This window comes from Eurytemora carolleeae, unplaced genomic scaffold, assembly GCF_000591075.1.
Source record: "Eurytemora carolleeae unplaced genomic scaffold, Eaff_2.0 scaffold696, whole genome shotgun sequence".
Taxonomy (NCBI): Eukaryota; Metazoa; Arthropoda; class Copepoda; order Calanoida; family Temoridae; genus Eurytemora; species Eurytemora carolleeae.
This window is the reverse complement of record NW_019396588.1, coordinates 17394-39803: the sequence shown is the minus strand read 5'-3', so window position 1 is coordinate 39803 and position 22410 is coordinate 17394. Positions and strand designations below refer to the sequence as shown.

General features: G+C 30.9%; 1 protein-coding gene and 1 long non-coding RNA gene across 2 annotated transcripts; both read left to right on the top strand.

Annotated features, from left to right (window-relative positions):
• Positions 1-1839: 1839 nt before the first annotated feature.
• Positions 1840-10034, top strand: LOC111705959 (uncharacterized). Its single transcript, XM_023478673.1, has 6 exons — positions 1840-1943; positions 2432-2555; positions 6793-6842; positions 9364-9425; positions 9784-9839; positions 9899-10034. Exons 1-6 carry the CDS (start codon positions 1840-1842, stop codon positions 9962-9964), a joined length of 462 nt encoding a protein of 153 aa, XP_023334441.1. The 3' UTR covers positions 9965-10034.
• Positions 10035-19448: 9414 nt separating this feature from the next.
• On the top strand, positions 19449-22410 carry LOC111705958 (uncharacterized). Its single transcript, XR_002766110.1, has 3 exons — positions 19449-19493; positions 21953-22070; positions 22261-22410. It is a non-coding gene; the product is annotated as an uncharacterized LOC111705958 (long non-coding RNA).

Sequence of the window (22410 nt, the reverse complement as noted above, 5' to 3'; positions counted from 1 at the left end):
GAGCATATATTTTGGATTGATAAAAATCAAATTTTGGTTTCCTGTAAACATATTGTCATTGTTACGTTAAATAACATTACACAACCTAACTTTTGTGAAAGCTGCTTCCATATTTAGGGTTCATTAACGTATAGTTTGGTTCAGGCACGGAACTATACTTTGTGTTACATTAATTAATGTTACTTAACGTAACTTCCATGAAAACTGTGCCCATATTTGGGGTTTCTTTTGTGAAAGCTGCTTAAATGTTAAGGGTTCATTGACGTAAAAGTTAGGTTCATGTACGCAACTATACTTGCATTGTTACGTTAAATAACGTTACTTAACATAACTTCCGTGGAAACTGTGCCCATATTTGGGGTTTCTGAACGTAAAAGTTTGGTTCATGAACGTCAGATAACGTTAAACTTAACGTTACATGACGTACCCTTTTTTACGTTACATAACGTAAAAGTGGGTACGTTTTTATGTTAAATAGTGACGTTAATTAACGTTAATGAGTCCTAAAAGTTGTCTTGTTGGGAAATAATGTCAATTCCATATTAGATTTATTTAAGATCTTAACATATTACGTTGACGACAAGAAAATTTTAGAAATTAGAAACAAAGAAAATATTTTTTCAAAGTTTTGCAGAGTAGCTTTTCCAAGGATGTTAAGAAGTAACATTCTTTTCCTCTTTCAGTAAACCTATTATTTTGTATCTTACTTAAAATAAATTCGTTTTTTTACAGATCTTTGTAGTTAATGTAAAATGAATGCCTATAATGAAGGATATAAAACAAGTTGAAAGCTGAAAGGTATGAAATGAAGCCTTTATTTGATGGAGTTTGTTCCTATATTAATATTGTGTTTAATGTCATTTACAATCATTATATCTTTCAATTTCGGATCACTACATACAGAGAAAATCTAAACTGGAAACACATTCCTGATTTAAAATGTGTTCCCAACTGAGAACTCGTTCTTGAAAATAAGAACGCGTTAACGATTATACCGTTCTTTTCAAGCAATTCCCCTTCCGTTCCGTTCTGTTCTTTTACTAATCGTTCCAAGATTTTAAGAACGCATTCTGAACATTTTTTTTTCCCGAACGATGGGATCGTTCTTGATCGTTCAGTTCGTTCTCGGGAAAGAATGATCGTTCCACCAGGAACGCGCCCAGCCCTAGCTGCTGGAGCACCTAAATCTGTTCTACATGGCTTTAAAACTCTTTTCATATATTCAGATAATCCAGAAAACCCTGTGCTTTCTTTTGCTTTTGTATTAAAATTTGTTTTTCTTCCTAATAGCTCACTGTATCAAACACGATATCAAGCTTTAAGGATCCATGCAAGGATTAATTTATAATCGTAAAAAGTAATCATAAATTGAAATCATTATAAAACAATGCTAACTACAATTCTTACAATGCTTGTAAATAAAAAAATTATCAGAATTTATTCATTTTGACCATTTCACCATGCAACACAAGACATATGCATTCTAAGAGGAGTACTGTGACATAAATCAGTCACCCATCCATGACCCCCCAAAGTACCCCACTGTGTGTCCCCTTCTCTGGAAAAATTCTTTTTTCAAGAAGAGAGAGCAGGCAACTTTTAATTAAAATCGAAACTTTGGTAACACATGTTTACTGTGACAAATATTACCAAATTCCCTCAAAAATGGCCAGGGGGAGTATAAAAATTTTGTCGCACTTGAGCACAACTATTTAATCCTTCCCCCCCCCCTGGAAAATATCTTAAGCCGGCCCTGCATTAATTGAAGAGTTGTAAAGTGATATTAAATTCCAGACCTACTGCAACAGTTCATGTGATTTGTAATTATAGGGAGGACAAATGAAAACAGTAAATGTGCTTAATCTAAACACGCACTACTGGGAGCAGCACATCAATGAAATGCCTGAGGCAAAATCTGGCTTTGGATGTACTATAATTAGAAGGTAGAAGGATTATATTATATCTATGTTAAAGGGACTGTAACTGTAATCTCAAGAGACCCTTCATACATAACTGGCAAAGCTCCAATTACAACTATGGCATGGCAAAGTTACAAATTTTTAATAACGCCGTTATTACAATTTCTGAACGGCTAACGCAAAAAAACCATTCCCGGTGAAAAATCTACTGTTAACGCCATTGATTAAATTAAGAGTGTTAAACTTACGGTAACTTTCTGTTTTACCTTATAAACTAATGGCAGGCTTATGGATTATAGGGGATGGGGGGGGGGAAGAACTTGACCAGCCAAGCTTTTTAAGGTAGTGTTGTAAATGGGGCATTGCAATCTTTCATTGAGTCTCCCTTAACATTACGTTACAGTCCCTTTAAAGATAAGATTGAAATAAAATGGTCAGATTCTTAATTCAATAATATAGTAGACCCAGCTATAATAATTGTAAGTTCTACTGAAAGTTATGCTGTCATTTAGAGCCAAGGATGATAAAAGAATGCTTGTTATATCTGGAGGTCTTGGCCTCTCCTACTGGACCTTCATGGACACCAGCAAATACTCTTGGAATATATTGGTATCTGACTCGAAAGCTGTGTCATATGTAAGTTTTCTAAATGTTTAATTTTTTATAAATTTGTCCTCTGGACAGTTTTCAAGTGTAATTGAATGCTTGAATTGAATAACTCTTGAGTATGCAGATGAATTACTATGTATATAAATATGTAATCTCTGTTTGTTTGTCCCATCAAAAACTTCTTGTTGATTCGGGAGAACCACAGTAATATTCTTAGCTTGGTTTTGTGATTCTAAATTAAGTGGGACAACTTTCATAGTGAAAATTTAGTTTTCTGGTAAAATCGTTCAAGTGCTGATGAATGGCAGGTGTAACTATGAGTAATCTTGGCTGTTTCTAAGCTAGTAAAAAAATAACTTCAGTTTTAAAAATCCCAATCCCAAATAAAATGGGACAGAGATACACCATGTATTATTAACATTTATCCAACACGGGGTCAAAGCTCACACATTTGTAAATCTTTAAACAATTTTGCTAATTTTGTTTGACTCCATTTACAGCATGATGACACTATTGCATAATTGTGATGCTTCATTTTGTTAAATAAAATTATTTACGTTTGGATATGTAATAAGTTTATATCCCCTTATCCTTAGCGTGTAAGCATATATCTGGCATACATCATACATGCTATGAATGCATTTTAACCATATAAAGACTGGGGGGACTGAATATACGTATAGCCTGGCCAAGAGGGGTGGGGCGTTTGGCGCCCCCCCTAGAAAAAGGCCTTACAGAATAGGTATAGGGTTGAAATGCATGTTCATAGTTTGGGTGCTAGAAAGGGTGGAAAAAATGCCTAAAAAAGGGTCAAAAAAGTGAGAAAATATTTTTTCTTTTAAACAAATATCAAAATGTTTTTGCATCTGTAGCTTTAGTCACAAAAAAGGTATGTGCTATTTTAGATTTTTTTCGCAGGCCAGACTTGTTTTCCGCCCTGTACCCAACCCTATTGTAAACCCACCAAAGTTGTATATAAAATTGTTTACTGTATAGAAGTTCGTTCAACCCAGAAGTGTTATCACCAGTTGAGAACTGGGTAAACGAACAACAAATGATTTAAAACCGTTATCAGGCATCTGTCCTAACGGGAGAGGAAATTTCCAGGGGCAGCTGAGATTCGAACCCTATTGATCCTGTATCCAGGGAGGATAGATAACGGAACTTTTGTCGGCAGAGAATCAGAAAGCAAAATGAACAGCCATTTTGTGGTCAGTCTTGATGAAGCAGCGAAGGAGAAGGGTTGATAAGATCTTCAGAATCTTCAGGAGGAGGATTGTTGATCCTGCAGTTTGTACTTAATAATAATGTAAAATAAATGTCTTTGCAAAGTTGGTGTGTTAATCGATTCAACCTGGCTTGTTATATTGAGTTTCTCTTTGTAAAGTTTCCTTTATTGAGTTCTTTGAACGTGAGTTCACACTATAAATTAAAATAAAATGTTTTTTAACAAAAAATCCTTTAAATTATTATTTTAAGTCATAAAATTTCACGGTGATAGTGTCAAAAATGAGAGTGCTAGGACAAATAAAACTACAGGGGGGGGGGTGCCAAATCGCCCCCCCCCTGAGGTTGTTTAGGGTTAATAAATATTTCGCCGTGTAGGGGTCACTGCGTATAACTTCATAGTTTAGTGTCCAACAATGATACCATACAAACATATGTATAATCAAAGACTTTGCTGATTAAAGAACAGAACATCTACACAAATTCGACGCATTTTCTCGGGTAGACAAAGATAGTTAGTAATGTTGTCTTCTCCAGAAATCAAGTATATATTTATTCAGTTACGTTTTATAATGTTGTATTTTGTAATGGAGTTAATAGTTATTTTGTTGTATATGAAATATACGATAAAGGGAGATAGATTTAGCTTTACTCGGGCCTCATCTCCGCGTCGGTTTAACTAACTCTTGCTTGCTTTTCCCACCGTGCTATTTACAGATGTTTTCAAAGGGATAAATATTTTATCCCTGAAGCATCGTTGGCAGATCACAATACCTCGTAACCATTACAATTTAAAAACAAAACAAGGAAACCACTTTAGTATTTTATCTTTAAATATTTAATTTGTCCATAGTCCATTAAAGGGACTAGTGGAAAGGCAATGAACATAATTTATCACTTTTAAGTGAAATAATAACGATATCTTCCTCATTGTTACCCAGATAAATGTTCTTGATAGGACCTTTAATGGGTTGGTAACTTGAAATTACATCTATCAGTCCCTTAGAACATTTACTTTTGGTTTGAAGTTTATGTTGTGTTTATAAGAAGAAAATTAGTGTCTTATATCTTTTATGCAAGTAGCCTTGCGTACTTTTAAACAGTAATCAATTATCTCATTATCTTTAAAACTGTTTAAAATCTTGGAAGTTTTATATAAGTTGTAGAAAGCCCCCGACATGGGGCAAAATATAATCTTTTACCTTGCGAATTGCTGCTTTCTCCATTTAGATTCTTTCAAATTAACTTCTCCATGAACATAAACTCTTCAACAGGAACTGGACGGGTGTTCCATTTAACTTCAATTCTGTATATGTAAGATATGGGACATTGAATGAATCGTATGAATCTCTCAATTAATGGGTATGGAGTTGGACAATGGACTGGATTGAGACTGAGAGTGAGTACTGACTGAGTTGGTTGAGTTGACTGAGAACTGCCGTGCCGACTGTCGCAGTCAACCTGTTGAGCTGGAGCAGGTGCGTGGCTGCTGGGAAAGGTAGAAACCCATCACAGCTGCAGGGCAGCTGGGTTTCTTAGAAATCAGGGGTATTTTAAATTCAAAAAAATATTTTTCTATTATCTTGAATTAAGTCAATCATATTTAATCAATTTTACACAAAATATTTTTGATTAAAAAAATGTTCAACATGTTGTCTCCCCCTGTTCATCATGGGAAAAGAGGCAGGGTTGGGGTGTAATACGTTCAATTTCAGCCCGTTCTGTGGGACACCCTGTAGCAGCTAAACCTGCTCTGATCAAGCGCTCTCCAGGTCAAACCGGGCNAAACGCATAAAGTACTTCCAGTATCTATATTTCTTATAACTTATTACTAGAGGGTTCAGAACATGAGTCTATATCAATATCACACGTGTTAGACTGTCCGTCAGTACAATGCCCCGTATCCGTTCTATCTCATTCTGTTGAATCTTGTGGAACTAGTTTAACGCGGCCAGGCATCGTCTTCCACAATGTAATAGTTTTTACACACTCTGGGATCTTCAAGCGTAAGGAATTCATATAACCTAATTAAATAGCCTTCTTCCAAACTTTTTTCATTTTGATCTGCTGGTATTGTAATTTACGCAGTCTCTCCTATTCTGGGTTGGCTTAATTGGCAGTTGGGTATCATACATGTTAATTTGCTTGGCATGTGGCATCGACGAACCTGAATTTATCAGAATTATTTATCGAATTTGAATACTTAAAACTCCGTAATATGAATACGAACTTTAGACAATCTGCATGTACTGATAAATTGCAGTATTTTATATTCATTGAACTATTTAAATAAAATTGAGTATAAAAGTCAACTTTATATTCCTCAGTTTTATCTTTATCAATGCATTTCTTTAGTCCGCCTTTTTAAAATTCTCTAACAATTCATGCCTCAAACCTCTTGTTATCAACTTTATAAGGTCTTCCTTTGATTAGAATTTTTACCGAAACTTTTTGTTATATTTTTGTCTTTAATGGTGGATATTTTTGAAACAAAATCCCCATACATCAAATGAAGAGTAAGATTAATACATTAATTTATACCATATTATTTCTATGCCTAAGATTAACCAGAAGACAACATTTAACAAAAAAAATTATTTACCATTTATAATATTGGAAATTTCTGGACCCCTCTCTTCTTCATCGCCAAAATTCCACTCCTTAAAACCTCAGAAAAAATATTTGACGATATCTGAAATATTCACTAAGAATTATTGGCTTTAATACAAGAGAGATGCATAACTTTATCTCAAATTCAGCTATAATTCACCAGACGATCCTCATATCCAACAAATGATTAAATAAATTTTTATATACAAATCAATATCATTAACTTTAGTTAACTTTTAGCACAATACATTAACAATTGTGCTAAATATATAAGGTTATAATGTCGCGATCGTTAGACTCTCAAACAACCAAAATAACCAATGACGTCAAAATACAGCTGAGCAGTCGGATAAATCGTCTTTAACATTAGGAAAGTCTTTGTGTAATATATATTAAATCAACAAAAGGAAATAATGACCTGTTTCAGGCTCACATATTACAGCTTAGTTCAAGGGAATTCTACCTCTTTGGATCTTAGTAAGTTTTCTTTTAAATTTGTATGGCCTCAGATAAAAAGGATTTCTAAAATTTTCCTATTTATTGCATAAAATGCAAAGCAATCTTTATATTTATTTAAATCTAATTTTTATGGTTGATGCATGCATGTGATAGACTCACAATTGCGTTATTTATTAGTTCATGTCAAGGTATTAATGCAAGGAAAGTTAACTGAAGGTGTGTATATGAATCCATTTCTCTCTGGGCAGAATTTTTCCTGTATATATAAAATGCCTTTTTTTCGACTACGAAATGCACCCTTCAGAAGGTTGGTGGTGAGGTTAGTAAAGGTAGCATAGTGTTATGCATGCCAGAGACAAGCTTAAAACAATTGATTTAATGAGAATCGCTACCCATATTGTATACCATGCCCAAAGAATAATCAAAGAGTAGGGATGGGTCTCTTAAAGAACTGAAGTTAGTTAGGGTAGTGAGGGTTGTTCCTATACAGATTCAGATTCAAGGGTGGAGGTGGGGTCCATAGATAAATAAATAAACATAGATGCAGGGGCGGATACAGGATTTAAGTGAGTTTGGGGGGCAAGATTTTTTAGGAACAAAAAAATTGATAATTAGGAACAAAAAATCGTGCCGCAGGCGAAATTTTTTTTTGCCTTAAAAGACTCAAAAAGAGTCAAAATTAATGACTAAAGACTAAAAAACTAGATTTTTAACTTTAAGAAACAAAATTAACGGATAAGAACAGGAATTTAGGAACAATTAAAGGATTGGTCAGGAATTAGGAACAAAATTAAAGGATTCGGACAAGGAATTTAGGAACAATAAAAAGATTGTTCAGGAATTAGGATAAAAATTAAAGGATTCGGACAGTGATTTAGGAACAATAAAAAGATTGTTCAGGAATTAGGAACAAAAATATTGGATTAAGACAGGGATTTAAGTTGGGTCGGACACAGTATTAGGAACAGGAACAATAATAGGAACATTAGCAATTTAAAAACAAAAAGAAATTACTAGTTATACTTAAATGCATCAAAATTAGGACCAATATTACAATTTTGATAAATGAGTATTGATTAAGGAACATTACTAGATATGAACAATATTATAACTTAAGTCTAGTTTCTTACAAATTTCTAATTAATTTATCGTTAACAATAACATTTACTTGTGTCGTTATTTTTTAAATTAAACTGAAGAAAAGAAAGTCAAGATTTCCATTAAATAAAAAAAGCTTGAAATTGAAAAACACGTACGATTTATAAAATTGGGAACATTTTTGAATCGAAATCTCAGGGAGGGGCTACGCCCCCCCCCCTGAATCTGTCAGGGGGTGGCGAATGTCCCCCCGCCACCCCCCCTGTATCAGCCCCTGCATAGATAGCTTATGTACGCAAAATCACCAAGAATTGTACAGTCCGCGAACTCATACTTCTAGGGGTCAGATTGTACTTCAATGATAAGTGGGGTGGTTTGGTCTTTTAAAGGATTTCATAATATAATGTAAAATAACTCCGGGAATGGAACTATTTGAACAGCAATATTTCACTGAGAAATATATCATATTGACGAGAACTAAAGAAGGACATGAGAAGGACTAAACTAACTTAAATTTCTCTCTACAGAACTCATGTACACCACAAGTACTCAATGACATAAGAACAGCCAATGTTCACAACCGACCTAGTTAATCTATATAATAGGAATATCTTTAAAACATCTCTGTACATTTATATCTTTCAAGATGAAAAATGTCGTCTTATGCACAATCTATCTTTATCTATGGTGGGGTCTCTTTAAAAACAGACGATAGTTGGGGTAGTAAGGGTAGTTGCCATTTAGACTCAGTTTCAAGGGTGGGGGTGGTATTTTCTAAAAACAGATGGTAGTTGGGGTAGTGAGGGTAATTGCCCCACCCTGGAAGCTGAATCTAAATGGTAAATACCCTAACTTTACCAATCTACCGTCTGTGTTTAGAGAGACCCCACACCCACCCTTGAAGCTGAATCTGAATGGCAACTACCCTAACAACCCCAACTACCGTCTGTTTAAAAAGAGACCCCACCCCCACCCCCTGGAAGCTGAGCCTGAATCTAAATGCAGCTACCCCAACTTCCAACTGTCTTTAGAGAGACCCCAACCCCACCCTTAAAGCAGAATCTTACGGTAGTTAAGGTAGTTGGGTTTAACAAGCTTTCAAGGGTGGGGGTGGGGTCTCTCTAAAAACAGACGGTAGTTGGGGATAGTTAGGGTAGTTGCCATTTAGATTCAGCTCGGAACGTGCCAAACCCTAATTACATAAGATGACTAACAAATATAAAACAAATTTACCTTTATATACACTGCTTTAAATTTACGGACATTAGAACATTTTTTTCAGTTTCAGTCTTTATTTAAATTACATTATTTAAATATATACACATTCATGACACATTGGTGCAATTGCAGAATAAATATTTCTTTAATACATATAAGATTTATGAATTTATGAGGGGACATACCTTAACTACTTGAATACTAATACTGGTTAATGTAACAGTTATGGATCTGATAACAGCTATGCTAACTATTGGTACTACTGGCAAGATAATAGCATCGAAGGTATCAAATTTTTTATTAACCCTAGATCTGAGCTGGGAACTTCTGAGTTGGATACCAATAATCCCTGGATTTTGATATCCATTGCAGGCACTTTTAGGATCAATTCTAAATCTCTTCAGGGTACAGTTACTATGCTGGATATCCAATACAGATTAAATATATCTACTGATCCCATTCCCAGCTCTAAATAACATTTCTAAATGGTTGCTTTAACAACAATATTTGCAAAATTTTTATTTTTGTTTGTTATACATTTTGAACAGAATGATAAGGATATCTTACATGTTTAGATGTTCCTAACATTATCTTGCTTTTTTTTTAACAAAATATTTTCTAAATTCTCCCAAAAATACTTCAGGGAATGAAACTGTGATTCAGAAATACCAGAAGAACCGACAATCTCCAAGACAATTTGTAAGATGCAGCTTATTATTAAAATCAACCAATTATGTTACTAATCTTTTTATATTTAGTTTGCTGTTGCAAGTATTCCAAGATCTTCTCTCATACTGGGAAACTGTGTGAAACCATCCCCCTAGAAAAATTCCAGAATACGTCTCTGACGTCAGCTTGGGGAATTGTGACCTTATATCTGACATATTGTTGTATATAACAAAATATTGTTGTATATAACAAAATACTGTTGTATATAACAAAATATTGTTGTTAATAACAAAATATTGTTGTATATAACAAAATACTGTTTTATATAACAAAATATTGTTGTTATAACAAAATATTGTTGTATATAACAAAATATTGTTGTTATAACAAAATATTGTTGTTATAACAAAATATTGTTGTATATAACAAAATACTGTTTTATATAACAAAATATCGTTGTATATAACAAAATCTTGTTGTACATAACAAAATATTGTTGTATATAACAAAATATTATTTTATATAACAAAATATTGTTGAATATAACAAATTATTGTTGTAAAAAGCAAAATATTGTTGTATATGACAAAATATTGTTGTATATAACAAAATCTTGTTGTACATAACAAAATATTGTTGTATATAACAAAATATTGTTGTACAAAGAAAAATATTGTTGTATTTAACAAAATATTGTTGTATATAACAAAATCTTGTTATACATAACAAAATATTGTTGTATATAACAAAATATTGTTGTACATAACAAAATATTGTTGTATATTACAAAATATTGTTGTATATAACAAAATATTGTTGTATATAACAAAATACTGTTGTACATAACAAAATATTGTTGTACAGAACAAAATATTGTTGTATATAACAAAATGTCTGATTTAAGGAAAGGTTGTATATAAGATTAGACATTCAGGATGCACTTCAATGTATGTAAAGACGACTTTTATAGCAATGGACACTCTAATACCCAATATGACGTCACTGATACTTATCTAAAATTCATCACATTGGGTATTAGTGTCCATTGCTATTAAAGTCGTCTTTACCTACAATAAAGCGCATTCAGAGTGTTTAGCCTTAATATTTGACATAGTGTTGGACTATTAGAGTAAGGGTTCTCTTAATAGCTTTAGATAGCTTCATAGTTAATAATTTTATTATGCATTTTCAAAATATCAGAATATATCATGGTATTACTATGATAGGATTAGAATGCATTTTTTCATTATAGTTTTTATTTATGTAATGAAAAGATGGTAAATGAAACCATTTGCTAAACAGTGGCATAAGTTTGATGTTTTGATTTTTAAAAATAAGGGTTCTCATAATGATATAGCATTTATAACTAGCTGCATATTATATGCTTAATTCTTGCAATTTGGTACAGTGAAACCCTTAATAACGGATACATCGAAAGAATTCATCAAATGTCGTATTCTTCACTTTCTGATAATGGAATGTTGCAGATATATAGTTTTTTTAATTAAATGATTATATGGAACTCTTTAAAACTGTTCCCCCATATTCATGGCTATTTATTTATTTTCAAAAAATACTGAAATTTACGTAATATAGTATAAAAATCATTGAAAAATTGTCAAGACGACATTTGATAAATTCTTCCGATGTATTCGTTATTAAGGGTTTCACTGTATGAAATGAATTTTAAATTGGTGTTTTCTACAATTGTTTATTCAGCTCTGATTATCAAAAAAAAATCTTTAAACCTTTTTTCATTATTTATGTAATACTATCATCCATCTTACAGCCTCGATCTCAATATCCAATGTAGTCACTTTTAAATTTGAGGATCTATGCTTGTTATTCCTGGAAAAGTATTAAATTGATTCAAAGGTTTTTAAAGTGTGGAGATCTCGTAAAAGTTCAAAAAAGATAGATCTAGTGTATCAAGAAATTGAAAATAAGGAACTTGCTATCTTTGTTTTGATATTAAAAAAAAAATCAGAACTTGACTTTTATTTAGAATTCCAAAAATCAGAATAGCAAATCATAATCAAAATTTTTTACCATTTTTATCATTTTTTTGGCTTGAATTATAACACCATTGTGATTGCTTATTTGTAATATCTCATGCTTTGTAGTTGAATAAAAACATGAAATATGAATTCCCAATTCTGTTTTCATGTGATTTGAATTAGAATCTTGTAAATTTATTACATCACAAATGCTTTTGGTTTTATTAAAGATTTTTTTCTCAATAATACAAGAAATTCAAGATGTCAAGGAATAGATTAGTGAACAAATCAAATTTTATGATTTAAAAAAAATTAGTTTGGAACAAAAACTTTTTTTAATTGTTTGACATAATTCCATAATATTAATTACATTTAAACTAATTAAAGTGGAAACAGGTCTTAGTTATGGATTCATATTTGCAATTTATTGTGATCGTTGACTTTTCACCTTATATATTTAATTTTATTTGAACCCTTTCCTAATAATACAACATTAAAATTTTGTGGTTTGGCTTAAAATATAAACATAAATTTAACGTGTTTTTTATAATTGCAGCACCTCTTGTATCCATTTTTAGTAACAACATGTTTTTGAAACATGCTGCTATTCTCTTGATCAAAATTTGAATTTGAAGAAAGTTTTTGGAATACTACCTATATCTTTGCAGCCCAATGTTGTTGACCTTATATGTTTCAAACTATGAATTCTGTTATATCAAATAATCTAAGTTTGAAATATCAAAGTTTACATTACACCATCCGCTGTTATTTACAGGTCTCAATCTCTCAAGCAAAAATTGATAAAAAATTTGCCAATTACTTAAACAAAATCTAACAACAAGTGCTTTAAAGTGCTAATATGTACATGTAAAGGGCTACAGAAAAGCATAAGTGAGTTAGAGCAGTCAAATCAAAGTCCAATGCGTTGAAATACTTCAAAGTCCACCCTGTCTTAAAATTGAAGAGACTTTTTATAAGCAGGCTGATTCAATGTGGCGCAAGCACCCATCAGGTTGCTAAGGTTTGCGTTGATTTGTTTACAATTTACACAGTCTCTGTAAAGAAATTATTGTTTAAAAATACCAAAACGATAGTTTTTTCTAAAATTTGAAAGAAAAACAATTATTATCCCTTTTTTTCGATTTTTATTGTGTTTTGACAAGCGCAAAGTGATTAAATTTAAAACTATTTTTCTGACTACTATAAAAAAAATGGTTTCCATTCATTAATAAAAAATTAATCATTATCTAATTAACTAACTAATTATGAATTTTAATAAAATAAAAAAATCAGTTTTCATTTTGAAATGCTATTAAAATTGTTCTAGGATGACAGTTCGGAAACTAAGCCATTCAAACATTTTTATGATGTGAGCTAAAATAATAAAACACCTTGCTCCTAGAATTATTAAAAATGCTAAGAATGATAACATATACATATTAAATATAATAAGTTAATCAATTGTGCTATATAGCTTCTCTTTTTTTAGCATTATTGAACCAACTTGGAAGATTAATCAGAAACGGGGTTAAAAGCCTAATTTAAACTGAGCCTATGTGCAAAGATGACAATGCCCAATATACAATTGTATTCTTGAAACCTTAATCTGATTAAATAAGTGAAAAAAAGTGTTTGATTCTAATAAATTCTTAGCGTCTCTCACAAGCAAGAAGTAGGCAAGGTACTTTTGCACAGAAACTGTTTAAATGAAAAAAAACAGTTAAATAAAAACTAACTCATACTGAATCTGACAAAGCTTTTAAGGGTACCACTGTGAATCAAACATTGCCATCTTTGAATGGAGGATCACTTGAAAATACAAACATTTCCTTGAAACAGATGTAATAAAAAATACAATTCAATCGAGAGATAAAAAGTGACTGTGTCTATTGTTCAATATGCCCTCCTATACTACTACCTATCATTCAAATTTGGAAAAAGAAAAAAAACCTATATTCTAGAAATAAATTTATGGAATTTGTGTTTTCGTGTTAAGCTATTTGCCTTTTTGCACTAATGTATGCTTTTTATTTACTTTCCATTTTACTTATTCAAATATTGATAAAAGTTGTATTAAACTTTTCCTGTCTCCTGGAAATTTGGGTTTTCATGTCAGGTTTATTTGCACTAAAACCTTGTTAATATTCAGTTTTAAATTCAGCAAGGGAATATGATTGTTTTTACAAATGTTCCCATATTTTAAAATTTGGAATTTAGAAGACAATTTATATTTTTTTCTGTAATTTTTATTCAATATAAAGCAGAAATTTTAAAAAAAGGCGCCATTAATTTTAAACACAATCAATGGTTCTTTAATATTTTGTTGTTATTTTTTTCTTTTTGAACGGACCGGTTATTTTGGTTTGGCAATGGTTAAAAGAATGTTTTCTAATAGAACCTTGCTCAACCCTAATCTTATGCACAGCATTCTTTTACTTTATTAAATGTGTAAAATGATAATTACACATCTTGTGAAAACCCAAGGAATAAGAAAAATATTAAAATTTTGCCAATTATTGCAGAAGTGTCTGATATTTGTTTTGATAATATAATATTGTTAAAACAAATTCGAAATATAAGGAAGACGATTGTTCCGACTCAAATGCCGATGTTAATTCAGATATTCGTCTATAGTTTCTTTATTAATTTCTAAACCAATCAATTTAAGCCCCACTTGGGAAAATATTTCATAACCTTTTGTTTTTTATAAATAAAGATTAGAAATACCGTTAGATCTCTTTTATTTTATCATATTGACTTTTAAAGTCAACAAATATTTATATTATTTAATAAAAGCGTCAATTTATTCATAAACAATCTGTTTTTCTGTATTAAAAAAAAATAAATGTCTTTTTTCCCATAACATTATTTCTATAAACAAATAATCAAATGTTTCAAAATTCTAGCCGTCCAAGGCAAAAGGAAAACGTTTTTTCTAAATTGACACACATAGTGGAGAAAAAATAAGTATTTTAGTATTTAAGAATACATACTTTTAAAACCTAGGCACACAGAAAATGTCCTGAGTATGAAACATACATATAATAGGTAAAAATAGGTTTTTTAAAACCTTAACTGCACGTGAAAGAATTCCTTGGTGTAAAATATACATATGTATGATAAAATATGTATTATTTTAAACCTAGACAACTAGACATTTTAAGAGTTTAAATAATTTCACAAAAATATGAAAAAAGAAAGCTTGGGTATCGGTATGATAACTATGTAAAAATAAGTAAATACACATAAGTTTTTTGCCAAAAAGTTGATTACATATATTTGTTTTACACAAATACACCTATATATTCGTATTTGTATATACAATAAAGATATAAATATAGTATTTTTAGGTTTTTGGGTTAGTAGGGCAACCTGAAACTATTTTCTATGTCAATTTCTTCTATCCAACATGGAACTCTTTTCTAATCAACAGGAAATTTCTTCTATCCAGCATGGAATTCTTTTTTTCTTAAATGGAACTTCTTTTTCCAACATGGAATTCTTTTTTTCTTAAATGGAACTCTTTTTTCCAACATGGAAATCTTTTTTTCCTACATTAACCGCTTTTTTTTCCTACATGGGACTCTTTTTTCCAACATGGAACTCTTTTTTTCCTACATGGACCTCTTTTTTTCCTACATGGAACTTTAACTTTTCTATTTAACAGAGCACTTTTTTAATTTAATTTTAATGATAACAATAATTTTACCAATTATGATAACAATGATGATAACAATAATGATAACATAGCACAGACTCTAGGAGCAACTAAAACTGCAAGTAAGACTTACACAGAAGAGACTCTGGGAAAAGCTCAGGAAGCAGCTCAAACTGCAAGTACAGCTAACATAGTAGAGACTCTGGGAGCAACTCCGGTAATAAAAGAAGCAGCTGGGAATGTAGTGGCAGCATCCCATATTGTAAGAGCAGCTAAATTAGGGGAGATTCTGGAAGCAGCAAGATTAGCAGCTCAGAATGCAGTGTAAGAGATGCTGAACTGGAGCAACTAACTGAAATATCGAGTTGGAGAAGCTGCCAAGATAGGTACTGAACTGGAGCAGCTAAACAAGATAGCGAGTTGGAGAAGCTGCCTAGATAGACACTGAACTGGAGCAGCTAAATGAGATATCGAATTGGAGAAGCTGCCTAGATAGATACTGAACTTGAGCAGCTAAACGAAATAGAGTAATAGAGGAAGCTGCTAGGACAGATCCTGAACTGAATATCTAAAGGAACTTATTAACCCTAAACAGGCTGTACTTTTTTTGTCCTAGCACTCTCATTTTTGACACTATTACCGTGAAATTTTGAGAAATTTAGGGTAGGGTACAGGGCGAAAAAAAGTCCAGTCTGTGAAAAAAAATCTAAAATAGCCCATAACTTTTTTGTGACTAAAGCTACAGATCTAAAATCTATATTTTTTAAAAAGCCCTTGAAAAATGCATGTAGAAACATGTGTCACACTTTGATATATTTGTTTAAAACAAAAAAAAATATTTTGTTCATTTTTTACCCTTTTTTAGGCCTTTTTTTCCACCTTCCCTAGTACACCCAAACTGTTTAAGTTATCAGTCTAATTTTTTTTCTTTGAGCTGGCCATAAAAATTGGTCTATGAACATGCATTTAAACCGTATACCTATTCTCTAAGGCCTTTTTCTAGAACGCCCCCCCCCCCCTACCCACGGCAATACATAGATTCAGACCCCCCAGCATGAATAAATGTTACCGAAGTATTTAATAAATAAACCAGGAAACTGATCAATCCCAATTCATTTATGCTCTGAAAGATATGTATATAGAAGTTAGTATAGGGATTGATACCAAACGAAATCTAGTGAAATATTTGCATAAACCTTAGGAAGGATTTACATCTAGCTTGTAATTGAAGACAATAATCGTTATTACAACATACACATTTGGAGTTAGATACACTCTAAAAAATGTTAAATTTTCATAAACAAAATTTTGAATTTATAAAATAATGATCATCAAAATAATAAAAAGAAGAATGCCAAATGTTAATATTTGCACTCTGCAGTGGTATTTGATTTCCCAGTTAATTTATTTTATAGTTCATAACATTTATTCATTAAAAATCTCCTTTGTTATTTAACTATCTTTAAAAATACACATTTCAATACAGAATGCAGATATCTGATTAATGTCAACTCTTTATTAAATTAAATTAGGGGGTTGCTCAAAACATAAAAGAAAGGAAAAATCTAATATGTTTTGCAGCCCTTTCAAAGCAAAGAAAATCACAACAGTTCCACATTCATTTATTGAAAGTTAATGATGTGACAGCGTTGCCAACTCCATGAGAAGATTAAAGTACTTAATACACAGTAATGAAAGTGCTTTTAATGGTTATCAACTTAGAAAAATCCCTTTAAATCAAGCATTTTCAATATTTTAAGAGCTGTTTTGGGGAAATGATTGATCTGAATTAGATTCCATTAATATCATGATCATGATCTGTGTTAAAAACTAATTCATGACAGAAATGTTATGAATTTTATACAATTTCATTGTTTTTAAGCACAATTTACAAAATATATCAGCAAGTTTTAAATTTCCCAGAAATACCTCAATTTCAAATCAATTCACCGGGGAATTCCCCATTTCCCCATTGGGTTAGAAAATCCTGAGATTTCAAAAATATGGGGTAAAATTACCTGATTGGGAGATCAAAGTTTAAACTTGAGTTTCACAATACAAAAGATCTGACTTGTGATTCATTTCTTAAACTTTTAATATTATGATTTTAATGCATTAACAACCTTATGTTAAAAGTATTAATTCTGCCAGATTTAACAGTTACAGTTTTTAATTTTATAGATTTGCTTGCTCAGGGTGTAAAGTTAATGAAAAATAAGATCCTGCCTTAGAATGAAGTTATAGAGAATGTAAAACTGTAATACTGCAACTTTGCCCTGGAATATAAAAACTTAAGAATGATTTTGTTTTCTACAAATGCTATAGGATACAAAGATATAAATATCTTAGGAAAGTTAAGTTGTTCACCCCACAAAATATCAAGGAATTCAATTCCAAAATTGATTTCTTAAGACTTTCATTGTATTCATTTTGCCGAGATAATAATCTTATTTTTGATGAGGATAACATTTAAGGAACACAATAAATAAAAGTGTCATAATCTGAAAAATAAATAAATTGTGACAATTTACAAAAATAAACTTTTATTATACTATAAACAAAAGGATATTTTTTATGCATACAAAATTCTGTTTAGAAAATTCTCATTAAAGAAAATTATGAAAATGCTAGAAACAAACATTGTTGCTTTCTTCTTATCCTCTAACATAAATGAGATACAGTCCTTGTCTGTCTTTTCCTAAATATGGTTTAGGTCTCGGGTATATATATATATTTATATATATGTAGATAGATAGATATATATTTAACTAAATATTTTAATAAAAAAATCATTACAATTGTACAATTTTTACATTTTAGTTTAGCTCTAACCATTGTCAGTGGTTTTAATGGGAGGCCCTTCTGCAGCTAAACATACATGTTAAATTTCAATAAAACCAAATAAAACAAAAACAATTTAGAATCAAAGAAAAAGGAGTAGATAAAATAAAAGGTATTAAAGAATAGAGATATATAGTTATATATATTGAATTCAAAGAGATTCCTAAAAACATATGAACAAGATATCTATTATTCAACCATTAATTATAATGTAAACTAAGAACTTTCTTATACGCTTTACAGATAACATTTCGGAATATTGAATGCCAAAAGATTAAAAAAACTTGAAATTATTAACAATTAACAAATGTTGAAAATACTAATAGAAAATCAATTAAAATTTCAGAATTGAAATGAAGAAGTACTTTTTGATACTTCTTGGAGAATTATTCCTAAACCTTGGATCTGTATTAGCAGAATGTACAAAGGAACAAGATGAGAATACAAGAAATACTATCCAATGGTTTATAAGGGAGTCATTAACAACTTATATATTTTAAAAAATCAGGATATTTTATCATTTTTTTCAACTTTTAAAAAATTGATAAACAAAATCTTTATAATTCACTTAATTAGGAATAAATCTTTTTCACTATTAAAAAACTATTGTTTTGTTTTAATAATGATAAAGAAGTCTTTTTTATTTAATTTTTGATGATCGTTAACAACGACCCATCAATAATGACTCAAAACAACAACTTTTTGTTAAGGATTTTTATGTCCTTTTTTAGACAAAATACATTTTCGGGTCGGTAAACACTTTGATCAGAACACATTAAAAAAACAAACATTAAAGACAACATTTAAAAACATAGATTTTAGCAAAAAATCATTAAAAAACAATGGTTTAAAAAGATATAGTATAGTTGTTCTTTTTAAGTTCAAAATGAGTGGTAAGTTTATTGTGAACCCTCGTTTTTACAAAAAAGGATCTGATTGTTTTTAGAACAAATAGAAAAAAAAACAATAAAAAACAACAGTTTTTTGAATTTTTATAGATAATTATAAGCCCGCATTGTAACTAATAATCTGGATTGTGTCAGATTTTAGAATTGATAGTATATCAGTTAAATAATTAAGATTTAAATTATGTAACTTTTTTTAATAGTTTCCACAAAATTGACTCAAGTTGCAAATGTTTAAAAGGAAAGCTCAAGGTTCAGCTACCTGTCTTGATGTATATATTGGGTATGTTAAAAAAATAATTTATCAACAGGGTAGGGCTGGCTGGTACCTTTAACAAGTTTTAAATTATCGTTAAGAATGGGTAGCTTTTAGAGCAAATGGAAAAAACCATAAATAAAAGGAACGTACCATTTTTAACTATGAGGAACAACTATTAAAAAAAATTGAACTGATAAATATAAAAGTCAGAGCATGCCCAGCCCTACTATTACAGAAGTAAGTTCCAAACTACACTCAAAGTGATATGATTAACTTATTATTATTTATTCCAGTGTTCAGAGTAAATTTAGTTTAAATAAACATATTTCCCTATGTTCAAAACGATACAAGGCTTAAAAACTTATCTCAATTCACAAATTCAAATCTTGAATGCGTTTTGGTCTGGTTTACTGACTGTCTGGAGGGGGGGGGGGGTCAAATTGCTCCCCCTCTTCTTTTCTTTTTGTAATACAACATTTAATACGTTTTAGGAAAGCCTTGGGACTCTACTTCAATAATCTGGAAAAAAATGTCAAAAATGTATTGAGAAATCTAGTTATTAAGCAAAAAATGTGCAAAAAAATTGCGCAAATTGCAATAAATTCTACAATTTTTAAAAGCCCTTGACGTAGCAAATTCAAATATGCAAAAACATTTGCAAAATTTGTTTAATCTATATGTGAATCCAAGAAAAACTAAAAATGTGCAAATCCCCTTTAAAATTTCTTTGCAAAATTTGTGGAATCTGCTTCTTTTTGTTATAGGCTTTCCAAAGTTTTATAAAATGTTGAAATCCATTGACTGAAAGTAGGTCTAAATATAGATTTAGTCTGTTATAGGTAAAATAAGACATTTAGGCAGTTTGCCTGAGGACTCAGTCAGTGGGTATAAAATCCCATCTTTTAGCCTCAAGTGAGGAGCATGGATTTGTTAAACTTAAGGTCTAACTAAATGATACTTGGTGGGGTTAGAAAATTGTTTATTGGTAAAAACTTGTTACGGAATATATGGGAGCGTTATGACTGTGAAGTTGCTGTATGGGGATTTAGGGAGCCTCTCAACTGCTGCTATTGATGCATCTTCAGAACACAGAGCTGTCTGGAGCAGAACTGTAGAAGGCTGCTTCTGTAGGGAGCTGCTTGAAGCTGTTGTAGATGAACCGTTAGAGCTGTTTGGAGCAGAACTGTAGAAGGCTGCTTCCGTAGGGAGCTGCTTGAAGCTGGTGTAGAGGAACTTTCTGGTTCAGGACTTGTTCCGAAAATGATATTTCTATTCTGACTTTAGAATATCAATAAAATTCCATTTTTAATGGTACAGAGTTGGTTTGGAACTCCGTAGCTGCTCAAGGATTGGCTACAACTGTCTATATCATGTTTTCCAGATTTCAACGTTAGATTTAAGCCGTAGTCTTAACCTTGAGCCAATACGTAAAAATACACAGTGTTCACAGGATGTTCACAAAAAATACAAACATATAAATACATTTTAACTACTCATAAAAGCACAAATATCAACTCTTGAAGAATCTGTTACATTTGTTTGTGAATTTTACAAAAAAAGGAGTTTTAGTTTATGTAAACACCCAACAGAGTTCTCATATACAAAGATAATTGATTCCAACCATAATCTAAGATTCTTTGTTAAAAATACGTACTTTGAACTCTGTTACAATCTCCCCCCTTAAAACAATTTTTATGAAAAGAATCAGAAAAAAATATTTGAAAATTTTGTAGCTTGGAAGAATAGAGAATGCCTAGTTGGTGAATGCCTAGTTCATTATGCCTAGATTCATGAATGCCTTGTTCGTAATGCCTAGATAACATTATGCCTAGATAACACCATGCCTATATAACATTATGCCTATATTTCTAAATGCCTAGAAAACATAATGCCTAGTCACCCAATGCCTAGATAACATTAGACTCAATTGAATGCCTATAGACATTGTCAAGCAATATGTAAATGATACTAATATGTTTACATGATTTATTACATATTTTATTGGTCAAATTTATGTCCAACATTTGATAACATAATTAAAGTTGTATTTTTCCCTTAATCCATCACCTCCCTTTTCTTGTCCGAGTTGGACTTATGAGAGCAGCCATTGCTGCTGCGTGTCAAACTTTAACTGAAGTTGAACAATTTCAGAAAGTTGTTTGCGGATTTTTGTAAAAATGTTACCCATTCGAATGTTTTTTTCTCTCTCTTTAATATTTTTATTTCTCTTTAAAATACATTGTCTAGGCATTCAATTCACTCTTATGTTATCTAGGCATAATGTTATCCAGGCATTCATGAATCTAGGCATTGTGTTCTCTAAGCATTATGTTATCTAGGCATTATGAACTAGGCATTCAAAAATCTAGGCATAATGTTATCTAGGCATTCAGAAATCTAGGCATAATAATGTCTAGTCATTCATGAACATAGTGAACTAGGCATTCACAAAAAAAAAATAATTTCATAACACTATTTTTTAGGATTGACACCCATGTTAATTCTGGAAATCAACAGCTGATTAAAAATAATGAAAATGAAATAGAAAATCTTAATGTTTCATTAGGTTTCACAAAATGTTTGATTATTTTTTCTGATGAGGTAGGATATTCTTTTCGATATGTTAAATCTAAAAAAAAATTGTCTTTATATTATAATAAAATTGAAGAAATCATAATATCTATGTATTAATCCTAATATTTGTATTCCATAATAACTACCTTGCTTAATTTAAAAACTTTTAAAATCTGCAATTTTATTACCAACATCTTGACAGTGCTTTTTTATTTAGTTAACTAAAGTAGATGCAGTCTTGCAGCTTGGTTATTCTCCTTCACTTGTTATTATTATACAAGATGGAACCAAACCAAAACACCCCCAAGGAACACATTTTAAACATTCAACTTTTTAGATTTTATGTACAATTGTTATTTCTAATAGA

Bases quoted from the DNA above. Each gene is read 5' to 3' on its own strand.
- LOC111705959 (XM_023478673.1), top strand. From the start codon at position 1,840: ATGAAAACAGTAAATGTGCTTAATCTAAACACGCACTACTGGGAGCAG. The intron at 1,944-2,431 runs GTAGAAGGATTA...GCTGTCATTTAG, and splicing joins GGATGTACTATAATTAGAAG to AGCCAAGGATGATAAAAGAA. The intron at 9,840-9,898 runs GTAAGATGCAGC...TTTTATATTTAG, and splicing joins GACAATCTCCAAGACAATTT to TTTGCTGTTGCAAGTATTCC.